This window comes from Otolemur garnettii, unplaced genomic scaffold (genome assembly GCF_000181295.1).
Source record: "Otolemur garnettii isolate 467f Iridium unplaced genomic scaffold, OtoGar3 scaffold00024, whole genome shotgun sequence".
NCBI lineage: Eukaryota > Metazoa > Chordata > Mammalia > Primates > Galagidae > Otolemur > Otolemur garnettii.
The window spans coordinates 12,988,592-13,002,162 of NW_003852419.1; the positions used below are offsets into that span (position 1 = coordinate 12,988,592).

The 13,571-nt window shown below is 40.2% G+C and overlaps 1 protein-coding gene across 1 annotated transcript in view; it reads right to left on the reverse strand.

Moving 5' to 3' along the window:
- The window catches only part of CLHC1 (clathrin heavy chain linker domain containing 1), a 46,938-nt gene that overhangs the window by 15,593 nt on the left and 17,774 nt on the right, over positions 1–13,571 (reverse strand). Inside the window, exon 6 of the mRNA XM_023512082.1 lies at positions 3,242–3,416. Coding sequence (XP_023367850.1) covers positions 3,242–3,416 — 175 coding nt within the window. The remainder of the gene's footprint in view (positions 1–3,241; positions 3,417–13,571) is intronic.

Genomic DNA, 13,571 nt, shown 5'->3' on the forward strand with positions numbered 1-13,571 from the left:
GGAGACTCGCTTGAGCCCAGGAGTTGGAGGTTGCTGTGAGCTGTAATGCCATGGCACTCTACCCAGGGGGATAGCTTGAGGCTCTGTCTCAAAAAACAACAACAACAAAAAAAAGAGATAAACTTTTAAATCAGCAGACTGTGTAATGCAGATTGTACTTCTCAAGGTGGGTGGGCCTCAATCATTCAGTTGAAGACCCAAATAGTACAGAAAGCCTGACCCTTTCTCACAGAAGGGGGAGCTTTTCCTACATGACTGCCTGAGCTGCAATGTCAGTCTTTTCCTGCTTTCAGACTCAACTGTCAGCAGCTCTTCTTGGGTCTCAGGCCTGCCAGCTTTTATACTGTAACTACATTTCTATCAGTTCTCCTGGGTCCCCAGAGTTTACTGACTGGAAATCTTGGGACTGCTCAGCCTCTATAACTGCATAAGCCAATTTCTTCTAATATATTAATATATTATAGCTAGCTAACTAGATAGATAGATTAATACACGTATCTCCTCTTGGTTCTGTTTCTCTGAACCAGAGATGAGGATACAATCCTCAGATGGACTATGGGAGTGAAAGTCGATCAGGGTCACTTTTTAGTTCCCAGACGCAAGTATTCTTCCTAGTGGGGATAGTGCACCATATAACTGTCATCAGTTTAAGAAGCCTACTTTATCCTAAAGGTTGTCACTTCAAAGGATTGAGTGACAAGCTAGCATTACCTAGACCCCACCTGAACCAGCCATGAACAAAGTGTGAGTTTTTTCTTTCTCTGTCTGCTGGTCTTTAGGTAAGCCCACCCTGTATGATGTTGTAGGTATGAGTTGCCGTAATGTCAGACAGTCAATGGTAGTTGACAAGCAGCCTAGCAACATGTTTGTGAATCTTACTTGTGTGCTCTGGAACTGCTAGAGCTCAGTCTTAGTTGTATCTGATTTGTATCTCACCTGACTTAGTAAGACTGCCAGAACCCCATTCATGATGGGCAGTTCTAGCTGCACAGTCTGAGGCCCCATAGATCAATGCACCAACTTTAGCATGACCCAGTAGATATTTTGAATGTGCATAGTTCTCTGATAGAGGTGGCAAATTATTGGGATAGCTCTGAGTACTCCCAGGCCAGCTAAAAACTGTTAGTGGGTAAACTGACAAGCACAGTTAGATGAAGGCATGGTAACCGGGGCCGTCTTACCAGGTAAGCAATCAAGACCAACAGAAGTCCAAGAGTTAGAAAAATCCAAAATGAGTAATAGAGGAGAAAGGAGAAGTATATACTCTGTATGATTCCATTATATAAAATTTAAGAAAATGCAAACTAATCCATAGTAACAGAAAGCAGATCGGTTGCTACCTGGAGATAGGCAGGGGTTGAAGTGAGGAGGCAGGAGGGGGAGGAAGCTCACAGAGATAGCAGGCAACATTCGAGGGTGATGAATGTGTTTAGTACCTTGATAATGGTGATGATTCCATGAGTGTATACATATGTCAAAACTTGTCAAATTCTACACTTTAAATATATGTGGTTTATTGTATGTCATTATATCCCATTAAAGCCATTTTTAAAAAATTTACCAAATTGTGCACTTTAAATACGTCTGGTTTATTCTATGTACATTTTTTTTTTTTTGAGACAGAGCCTCAAGCTGTTGCCCTGGGTAGAGTGCTGTGGCATCACAACTCACAACAACCTCCAACTCCTGGGCTCAAGCGATTCTCTTGCCTCAGCTTCCCAAGTAGCTGGGACTACAGGAGCCCACCACAATGCCCGGCTATTTTTTGGTCATAGTGTCATTGTTGTTTGGCAGGCCCAGGCTGGATTCGAACCTGCCAGCTCAGGTGTATGTGGCTGGCACCTTAGCCACTTGAGCTACAGGTGCTGAGCCTATTTTATGTAAATTATATGCTGAAAAATTGTAAAAAAATAAATTACAGACCTAGGACTGACCAATGGTAGCAACAGAAGCTATAATTCATCCCACTGACTTTCCTTGTAAGTTTCCCCAAGATTTATGACCATGGAATCCTAGAGAAGTTGTGCTTGAATGGAATGAACTGAATGTGAGAAGTGAATAGATCTGTCTGCTACATACAAATGCCTGAGTGGGAGAGATGCTGCTTTGGCACTCTACTCAAATCCTCTTTACTAGGCCAGTGTACCCCTCTGCAGCAGCTCTGGGTATTGGCTGCCAATGGCCTTATATAGCTAATTATTCTTGGCTGGTGGGAGCCACCTCCCTGGAGAATTTATGTGCTCCCTCACATTCAGGCAACTCACAGCCTTTCACAGACAGAGAGGTGTAAAGGTGGGCCTCTTGCCGCAAGGGAGAACAGTGGGCTCTGGTTAGCATCTGCTCGATAAATTAGGCCAAAGGTAGACTCTGCCTGAGTCCACATCCTTGGTTGGCTCTGTCCCCTTCCCTGTTCTGCTGTGCTCAGCCCCTCACAGTTATTTCCTGAGAAGCCCTCCGATCAATCACATGCTCCTAAATTCCTGTGTCAGGCTTTGGTTCTAGGCAACCTAACCTAAGAGAGTGCTGGTACATATCTGGGCTGGGGTTCTTGGGGTGCTGGCTCCAAGAAGCTACTGTCTGCCTAGCCCCGCTGGTTTATATGTCCTAATTGTTACTTTAGCTCATGTCCTTCCTGCTTAGATGTTGTCTCTTTTTTTTGAGACAGAGCCTCAAGCTGTTCCCCTGGGTAGAGTGCCATGGCATCACAGCTCACAGCAACCTTCAACTCATGGGCTTAAGCAAGTCTCCTGTCTCAGCCTCCCAAGTAGCTGGGACCACAGGTGCCCGCCACAATGCCCAGCTATTTTTTGGTTGCAGTCATCACTGTTGTTTTTGGCAGGCCCGGGCTGGACTCGAACCCACCACCTTTAGGTGTATGTGGCTGGTGCCTTAGCCACTTGAGCCACAGGCGCCGAGCCTATCCTTAATATATATTTATAACTAGGTTCTTTCCTTTTCCCTCCCACCAGGGTGATATTGACCAACCATTCCCCATCCTTATTGCTCAACTTCGTCACCATTAAGTTGTAATGAATCACCTTGTGAACTTCTGTGAATCAACCCATGATCTGAGCTCATTGTGACTTGGCTTTATTATTCCATGAATATCTAGTAAATGCTTTCTGAGGATCTGAAGCAAATATTCAAATATTGTACTGAAAAGAAAACTATTAAAATTTTGAGAATAAACAATTCTGTTAGCCAAATTTCAAAAGTAAGTTAAAAGCTTAACTTTGCTTACCTTTCCTGGGTAACCCAATTGATAACTAAGTCTAATCGTTTTTCAGATAATCCACATTTGATTCCTTCCAGGGTTAGATCTGCAGCAATAGGGTGTCTAAAAGCATGACTTGTCACAAAGAGGGCCTCAAAAAATATGAGTAATGGCAGAGGCTTTCCTTTTAATTTTCCAACAGCTACAGAAAAAAAGAAGAAATTCTTTTTTAGTTAAATACTATAATCATTTCTTATTGTTGTTGTTGTTGTATTGAGACAGACTCTCACTCTGTGGCCCTGGGTCAAGTGCGGCAGTGTCACAGCTCACGGCAACCTCAAACACCTGGATTCAAGTGATCCTCCCTCCTGCCTCAGCCTCCCAAGGAGCTGGCACTACAGGCACCTGCCACAACCCCCAGTTAGTTTTTCTATTTTTTAGTAGACATGGGGGTCTCACTTTGCTCAGGCTGGTCTTGAACTTGAGCTTAACCAATTCACCTGTCTCATTCTCCCAAAGTGCTGGGATTATAGGCGTGAGCCACATCTTCTGACCTAATCATTTTTTCTTTTTCTTTTGAGACAGAGTCTCACTATGTCACCCTGGGTAGAGTGCTGTGGCATCACAGCTCATAGCAACCTCCAACTCTTGGGCTTAAGCAAGTCTCTTGCCTCAGCCTTCCCAGTAGCTGGAACTACAGGCTCCCACCAAAACACCTGGCTATTTTTTGGTTGTAGTTGTCATTGTTTGTTTGTTTTTGTTGTGTTTTGTTTTTTGAGACAGAGTATCAAGTTGTTGCCCTGGGTAGAGTGCTGTAGCATCACAGCTCACAACAACCTCAAACTCTTGGGCGTAAGTGATTCTCTTGCCTCAACCTCCCAAATAGCTGGGACTACAGGTGCCCACCACAACACCCAGCTATTTTTTGTTGTACTTGCTATTGTTTAGCAGGCCCAGGCCAGGTTCGAACCCACCCCCTCGGTGTATGTGGCGAGCGCCCTGCTGACTGAGCTACAGGTGCCACCTGTAGTTGTCATTGTTGTTTAGCAGGCCCAGGCTGGATTTGAACCCACCAGCTCCAGTGTATGTGGCTGGCGCCCTAGCTGCTGAGCTCTAGGCGCTGAGCCTAATCATTTTTTCTTACTTCATATTTAGGGTGACCAGATTTTAACATTGGTAAGGCAGGACAACATGGCCAGGGGGCGAGGGGCAGGGGATGGGGCAGGGCAGGGCCTGACAATAATGCAAACTTTGATAAGCAGTTCTTGATAATCACTTCTCAGCAATTATTTGTTATTATTACAGTTTAACATTATAAAATTAACAAAAATAATATAAAACTCATATTCTGGCGAAATAGCCACATGGCAGCCGAAAACCATATATTCCCTTCTTGTTCTTCCACTCGTTCATGCATTCTTTCCAAAAATCGGGACTTTGTTAAAACGCCATGGGACGCAGGACAAATTGTTGAAAAGTGGGACTGTCCCGTCCAAAGCAGGATGTCTGGTCACCCTATTCATATTACTATTTTCATCTCTTTGATTTTCTAAAACTTTAACAATCTAAAATTACACATATCTAACTTTTAACTCATGCTTATATACTGAATTTTATATTTTGGATAATGACTGAATATCACATGCCACACATACTATATGAAGATGGAGGCAGAGACTGGAGTGATTTGTCTACAAACCAAGGAGTGCCCAAAGTTGCCGGCAGTCCCCAGAAGCTAGGAAAGAGGTCTGGAATGGAGTCTCCTTTAGAGCCTCCAAAAGGAATGAACCCTATTGATCCCTTGATTTCAGACTTCTGGACTCCAGAACTGTGAGAGAATAAATTTCTTTAAAACCACAAGATTCTCCTATTTATGGTGCAGATTTGCCATGACCAAAGAAAAGCTATGACACGAACAGAGAAAACAAAAGTTGCAATGGCAGATACACAGAGATAAAATTCCTAATCCAAATTATACTGCTCTGTGACCAAACAAAGGAGACAAACATAAAACTGGACTTTTAGAGGAACATACTTAGTGTAACATCCTCTAACTTCAAAAATAATTCAATGAGAATGACAAGTGAGGCTCAAGTTAGCATGACTACAATTAATCTTATTTTATTTTTATTTTATTATTATTATTCTTTTGTTTTCCAGTTTTTGGCCAGGGCTGGGTTTGAACCCGCCACATCTGGCATATGGGGCTGGTGCCCTACTCCTTTGAGCCATAGGCACCGCTCCTAATTTTTTATTTAAATTGTATATATACCCAATGTTTGAACTTATAGGAAAGAAGACAGTCAATTTGATTTCTTAATCCATTCGATTATCTTATGAGCAGAAAATAAATTTATCACCATATCTTATTTCCTAGGTTTTTATTTAACTCCCTTCGTCAAAGTCCAGTGAGAACATTTTAATTATGAGAATAGCTAGACATAGATGTCTTAAAGTTTAGAGAATAAAGAGACCAGTGACTGACATTTGTCTGCAAAATGTAAAGGTGAAGAACAAGAGTAAGGAGAGTAAAAGTAGGAGAAGATTCTACTTCCACAAGACCGCACGTTGCTCAAGGGTAAAGGAGACTCCACGGAAGGTAGACAGGCTGGCGTTGCCTTAAAAACGGCCAACTAGAGCCAGCACCGGACATCTGCTACACCTAGGAAGCACCAAGGCAGGACTGCCGCCAAGGCCCAAGTGAGTAAGACCTTTCCTTCCCTAAAGCTGCCTACTGATTAAACGAGGGGAGCGGAAGAGTAAAGCAGAAGTAAACGTGTCTCCCGAGCTCCAGCAGCTTCTACAGCCAGATTCAAATCAGGAAAATGGGGAGAATTTTTAAATTAAACAAAAGATTATAGTTTCTATTTAGTTTAGGATTTTTCATACCTATAAAAACTGTTAACATCTAGAACTGACTGAAAAAAAAGCTATGTGATGTTACCAAGATATTGTCCAATAAACAAGACAGGAGAGGTAACAGGGTCCTTTTAAAGGGTAATGGTGAGGGCGGTGCCTATGGCTCAAATGAACAGGGCACTGGCCCCATATATCAGAGGTGGCAGGTTCAAACCTGGCCCCGACCAAAAAAAAAAAGGGGAGGGGGCAATGGTGAGAAAGAATGAGGCTATTGCTTGCTTCACTCTATCACATCTAGCTTGTTTGATGATTCAGTTTTATAGATACCAAAGCTTGAACCAAGTATGAAATAAAAAATTAATTCTATAAAAATTGATTCTGATCGAGAGTCTACTAATGAGATGTATGGATTTTTACATAGGGAATATGTAATATCTATTTTTGATTGTTTATAGAATTTTTCACCTTAGTTCTCAATTCTTAGATATGATATATTCTAAATAAAATTAATTCTGAATAAGTGGTATGTTGCTGAAACCTCTAAAGCTTGTGTAGTGCTTTGTGATGATCAATGCTCTCATCCAATGACCCTATAAAATGCGTATCATTAACATTCCTATTTTTCAAATAATAAAACTGAGGTTTGAGGAGATAAAGTAGCTTGCCCAAAGAACACAATGTAAGAGCAGGGTAAAGACAAAATTAAAGCAGAGGTTTCAGGACACCTATCTAACATTTTATATCATTTTATCTCCTTCATGTTTGGAATAAATAAAAAATACACACACACACACATACACACATGATGGCAAAAGAGAAAAGGTTTTTTACACTTACTGCAGAGTAACATACAGTTGAAGGACAATTTGATTAGACTTTCAGGGAAAGATGGTAGAGAACACACTCATTTTGGGTTCATTAAAATTACTAGATGAAATTGACTAAAGGGATTTCACAAGTAGAAATTTAAAAGCAGGTAACATTTTGGAGGCTAGGACATAGAGAATGGTAACTGGAATAATGTATCCTTAAAAGTTTAATTCCTGGGTGGCACCTGCGGCTCAGTGAGTAGGGCGCCAGCCCCATACACTGAAGGTGGCGGGTTCAAACCTGCCCCTGGCCAAACTGCAACAAAAAATAGCTGGCGTTGTGGCGGGTGCCTGTAGTCCCAGCTACTTGGGAGGCTAAGGCAAGAGCATAGCCTAAGCCCAAGAGCTGGAGGTTGCTGTGAGCTATGACACCATGGTACTCTCCAAGGGCAACAAAGTGAGACTCTGTCTCAAAAAAAGAAAAAGTTTAATTCCTAAACTACTAACAAAGAAAACCTAGATGCAATCTAATTCCTACCAGAGACTGAGAAAGTCTCAGAAATTGCCAGCACAAGACCCTCAGGAATGAGATAAGGCTAAAACTAAGAAATATTAGTTAAAATGATGTTTCAAAAGCCATCCCTCAGCCAGTCGGATGACACCCTCTTCCAGTACTTAAGAAAGACTAAGACCTCGTCTTTAAAAAAGTAAAACTAAAGGTGTCTACATGAAGACAAAAGGCACAGTTTGGGGCAGGAGACCAAACTATTACCAGTTCTTTTCTGAGTTTCTAGAGAACTTTGTCCATATCACTAGACTCACACTACATGTAAGCTCTAGGATGAGTTTCTAGAGAACTTTGTCCATATCACTAGACTCACACTACATGTAAGCTCTAGGATGAGTTTCTAGAGAACTTTGTCCATATCACTAGACTCACACTACATGTAAGCTCTAGGATGGCAACAGTTTTCTGCTGTATCCCTAGCACCTAGAACAATGTCTGGCGTATATCAGACCAACCATCCCGCTGAATGAATGAATGAGTGATCTAGTTCCATCTGTACATCTGCCTCTTTTTCTCTCTTCCCCATCAGTCCTTTATCTACTGACAGGATTTGGTCTTACTGATCTTTGTCTCTCAGTACTTAGATCACAATAGTTTAATCTACAGTTAAAAAGCATACTCTATTTAAACAAATTGTCTGGAAATGTTACAGGATTGTGCTGCTTAAACTTATTTTCTTAGTAGCTCTGTTCCTACCAATAATATCATCTTTGAGCTGTAATATACCTTAAAAATTAGGTTTCATGTAGACCTTTAAACAAAAAGCAACTTGTCTAATACTATAACTATTTTAAGATGTAAGTAATTTTAATCTACCCTAATCTATCAAATTTGAGACAAAAGGACTTTAAAGATCTAACTAGGATTCTGGTAACAGGACAGTATAAGTCCTATGCACTACTGACCCTCTCTCCATCCTTGTCTCTCCTTAGATGAAACAAATTATATCCACATGGGAATGGTGTGTGAATTAGACCACATATGGGGTTCAAGAAGCCAAAGCCAAGAACTTAACACAGACAAGTTTAAGAATGTTAAAATATTAGAGACCTGGAAGAAAAGAATACAAAGTCTCTAAAAAATTAACTTAAGCTCACAATAAAATAAAAATTACCAATCACATCGAGTAAAGCATGTGTATGAGCAAGAGTTAGGAAACCCAGCAATCTGGAGAATTTGTACCTCAGAACTAGAAGCAACACTCTACAAAAGAGACTATAAAATATGTATGTTTGAAATTAAAGAAAGAAATGAAAGCTATAATAAGAGAGGAACACTTAATGGAAGAACAGCAGATTTAAAATTTTCTAGAAATATAAAACATGCTCACTGAGATGGTAGAGAAAGGACAGGCTTTACATCAATAATACATAATAGGACAACAGGATAACTGGGTTAAAAAAAATGGACTACTACATCATACTGAACACAAAAATAAATTTCAAGTAGCTTAAAAACCTAAATGTAAACAGCAAAACTAGAAATTTTTTCAGAAGAGAAAAAAAAGAATTTGGGGTAGGGAAGGATTTTTACGTAGAACATAAAAATAATTAACCAGGGAAGAAAAAACACTAATAATTCAATTACATTAAAATTAATAACTCTGTTCAACTTAAGACACCATGAGAAAAGATAACTCCAACTAAATTTTAATTAACATAGAATTAATATTTGCAATATACAAGTAACTCCTAAAAATCATTAAGAAAAATGTAAACAATCCAATAGCAAAATAGGGAAAAGATCTAAAGAAGTACTTCACAAAACAGGCAATCCAAATACGAAAAAAAAAAAAAATATATATATATATATAAAATACTCAATTTCATTTATCAGACAAGTTCATATAAAAACCATAATGAGAGGCCAAGTGTGGTGGCTCACACCTATAATCTTAGCACTCTGGGGGTCAAGGTGGGTAGATTACTTGAACTCAGAAGTTCAAAACCAGCCTGAGCAAGAGTTGAGACCTGGTCTCTACTAAAAACAGAAAAACACTAGCCAGTGTTCATGGTGAGTGCCTGTAGTTCCAGCTACTCAGGAGGCTGAGGCAAGAGGATCGCTTGAGCCTAAAATTTGAGGTTGCTATGAGCTAAGATGCCACAACACTTTATCCAGGGCATCAGAATGAGACTCTGTCTCAAAAAAAACAAGAACAAAAACAAAACCATAAGATTACATAACTATAATAATGGCAAACATTCAAAGGTCTGACACTAGCAGGTATTGGAAAGAATATGGAGCATGAGGAAATCATATACATTACTGGTGGGAATGTAAATCGGTAAACCATTTCAGGCAAATATTTGGCATTACCTACAGAAGTTGAAGATATGCATACCTTATGACCAAGAAAGTTTAATCTTAGATACATATCCCAGAGAAATTCTTACATATGTGCATCAGTATATACATTCCTAGCAAAATTATTTATAATAGGCCCAAATTAGAAGCCATCTAAATGTATATCCACAGTAGAGCATATAAATACATTGTGGTATATTTTATTCCATAAGATTTGAAATAAACCACAGCTATGTGCAAAACAGGGATAAATTTCAAAAATAATGTTGAATGAAAACATAAGACATAAAATTATTATTATTATTATTTTTTTTTGAGACAGAGCCTTACTTTGTTGCCCTTGATAGAGTGCCATAGCTCACAGCAACCTCCAGCTCTTAGGCTTAGGCGACTCTCTTGCCTCAGCCTCCTGAGTAGCTGGGACTACAGGCGCCCACCACAATGCCCAGCTATTTTTTTGCTGCAGTTTGGCCGGGGCCAGGTTCAAACCCGCCACCCTCAGTATATAGGGCTGGCGCCCTATTCACTGAGCCACAGGCGCCACCCATAAAATAATTGTAAATAATAGTATAATTCAAGAATACAAAGAGTACGCAAAAATATATATAGTATAATTCAATTCACATTGAAGTGGAGGGGATTACAAAGATGTAAATATCAGGAGGCAAAGATTAATAAGGGCCATTTTAGAAACTGCTAATCACAGTAAATATAAAAAGCATATTTTGGCTGGTCTGATGGTAGTGGGTTATCAGAGCTTATTAACATTAGTTGGTATTTGACACCCCCCCCCATTGCTAAATTTGACTGGCTTAAATTTTTAAAAAATACATATATAAAAATTTAAAAATTTTTTAAACTATATTTTAATTTTTATAATTTCCTTAAAAGATAACTATTTTTTAAAAATAGTAATACTATATTTTATGATACTAGCACAACAGAAAAAAGTGTGTAGGACAGTAAATAAGGTAGACACTGACAAGGGGTGAATATTATAATCCTTAGAACAACAAAAAAACAATAATACAAAGAATTGTAGCTAAAAAGCCAATATGGGAGAAAAGAGAGATTCTCAGCCTAGTGCAATAGCTCACACTTGCAATTCTAGCACTTTGGGAGGCTTAGGCAGGAGGATTGCTTGTGGCGAGGAGCTGAAGACCACCAGCCTGAGCAAGAGTGAGACCCTATCTCTATTAAAAATGGAAAAAAAATTGGCTCGGCACCCAAAGCACAGTGGTTATGGTGCCAGCCACATACAACAAGGGTGGCAGATTCGAACCTGGCCTGGGCCAACTAAACAACTGCAACAAAAAAATAGCCGGGCATTGTGGCAGGTGCCTGTAGTCCCAGCTACTTGGGAGGCTAAGGCAAGAGAAGCACTTAAGCCCAAGAGTTTGAGGTTGCTGTGAGCTGTGACGCCACAGCACTCTACCCAGGGCAACATAGTGAGACTTTGTCTCAAAAAAAAAAAACAAAAAACAAAAAACAAGTAAAATAAATAAATAAATAAATAAAATTAGCCAGGTATGGTGGTAGGCTTCTGTCATCCCCGCTACTCAGGAGGCTGAGGAAGGGGGATCACTTGAGCCCAGGAGTTTCAGGTTGCTGTGAGCTATGACAATACCACTGCACTCTAGCTTGGACAACAAAGCAAAATACTGTCTCAAAATTTTTAAAAATTATGTTAAATAGTTATTGTGTTTAGTAGTTAAATGAAGTGGATTAGACACTCCAATTAGAATACATAGGTGAGTACTTCTAGTTTTGACCAAGAAGGGATAATAGAGATCAGATTTATCTCCTGTTGAATCAACTATGAAACCAAATAAAGTACACCAAATAACAGCCTTCAAGATACTGAACATCAGGCAGCAAAGGACAGTGGTCCTGAGAGATGGGGGAAAAGAACTAGATGAACCCACCAATAACCTGAGCTTATTGCCTGAAAAGAGTTTCCAACCCAGAGCACAAAGAGGGAGAACCCAGTCAGAGTCAGAGTCTGTGTCCCTGAGTTGAGGCCATGGAACTGGAAGTCTGGTGAAGCCAAGACAGATAATGATCAAAAGGCAGAGTGCCAGAAAAGAGAGAGGTGTCTAGAGTAAAATCTTCAAAGATCTGCACAAGGTTTCCCACACGTCTTCAGCCTCGTCCTGAGTAGCACACATCTGTGAGGAAACTACCAAAGGCCAGGGAAAGAGCCACCCAGAAGGATTAGCTAATAGTCTCTAACTATTGTCATAAATAGTTGACAATAGTTCTTGTTCTACCACAGTGAAAAATCTTATTATTCTCAGGTATCAGGTAGAATTTTAAAAACAAACACTGCTTTGTTCTGCCTAACAAAACTTAAAAATGAACTCCAGAAAGATCAAACTATTTTCCAAGTAACTTACCCACATACCAAAAGAAAGATCAAGAAGAATTTATAAATATAAGAATATCCAGAGCCAGGCATGTCTGGATAACGGTAATTCTAGAACTTTGAGAGGCCAAGGAAGGAGGATTGCTTGAGGTCAGTTCTAGATCAGCATGAGCAAGTGTGAGACCCTGTCTCTACAAAAAATAGAAAAATTAGCCAGGCATGGTGGCACATGCCTGTAGTCCCAGCTACTTGGGAGGCTGAAGCAGGAGGATGGCTTGAGCCTAGGAGTTTGAGGTTGCTGTGAGCTATTATGATGATGCTATTGCACACCAGCCAGAGCAACAGAGTGAGATCTAGTCTCCAAAAAAGAAAAAAGAAAAGAATATCCAGCCCACAAAAATTATTAAACTTTCAAAGAAGCAGGAAATTATGATTAATAATGAAAAAAATTTAATAAATAAAAATTGAACCAGAGATGACACAAATGATAGAATTGGTAGAAAAGGATATTAAAACAGTTATTATAACTGTATTATTCTCTATGTACAGGAAATAGGAAAGACTGAAGATGTGGAAGATATTAAAAAAAACAAACTTTGGGCGGTGCCTGTGGCTCAGTGAGTAGGGCGCTGGCCCCACATACTGAGGGTAGTACGTTCAAACCCAGCCCTGGCCAAACTGCAACAGAAAAATAGCCAGGCATTGTGGCGGGCACCTAGCTACTCAGGAGGCTGAGGCAAGAGAATTGCCTAAGCCCAAGGAGTTGGAGGTTGCTGTGAGCTGTGATGCCATAGCACTCTACCGAGGGTTAATAAGTGAAACTCTGTCTCAAAAAAAAAAAAAAAACTTCTAGAGATAAAACTACAATGTCTGGCTGGGCACAGTGGCTCACACTTATTATCCCTGTACTCTGGGAGGCTGGGCAGGTGGATTGCTTTCTCAGTACAAGAAAACTACAATGTCTGAGACGAAAAATACATCGGATGGGATTAACAGCAGATTAGAAACTGAAGAAGATCAGTAGATTTAAAGATAGCCATAGAAAATATCCAAAACAAAAGAGTGAAAGACTGAAAACTGGACTGAGTCAATGAGCGATGGGACAACTACAAGCATGTAATTGGCACCCCTAAATTGTGGGGTTGGAGGCAGAAAAATATTAGTAATATGAAACCAGTAGATGAACAACCACATGCCCATACAATTAAATTCAAGTGGGAGGAGAGTGCGGGGAGAGGAAAGGAGAGATGGGTTTTGGTAAACTCTCCCTTAACAGGTACAATACAGGCTCGGCGCCTGTGGCTCAAGTGGCTAAGGCGCCAGCCACATACACCCAAGGTGGCGGGTTCGAATCTGGCCCGGGTGGCCAAACAACAATGACGGCTGCAACCAAAAAATGGCCAGGCGTTGTGGCGGGCGCCTGTGGTCCCAGCTACTTGGGAGGCTGAGGCA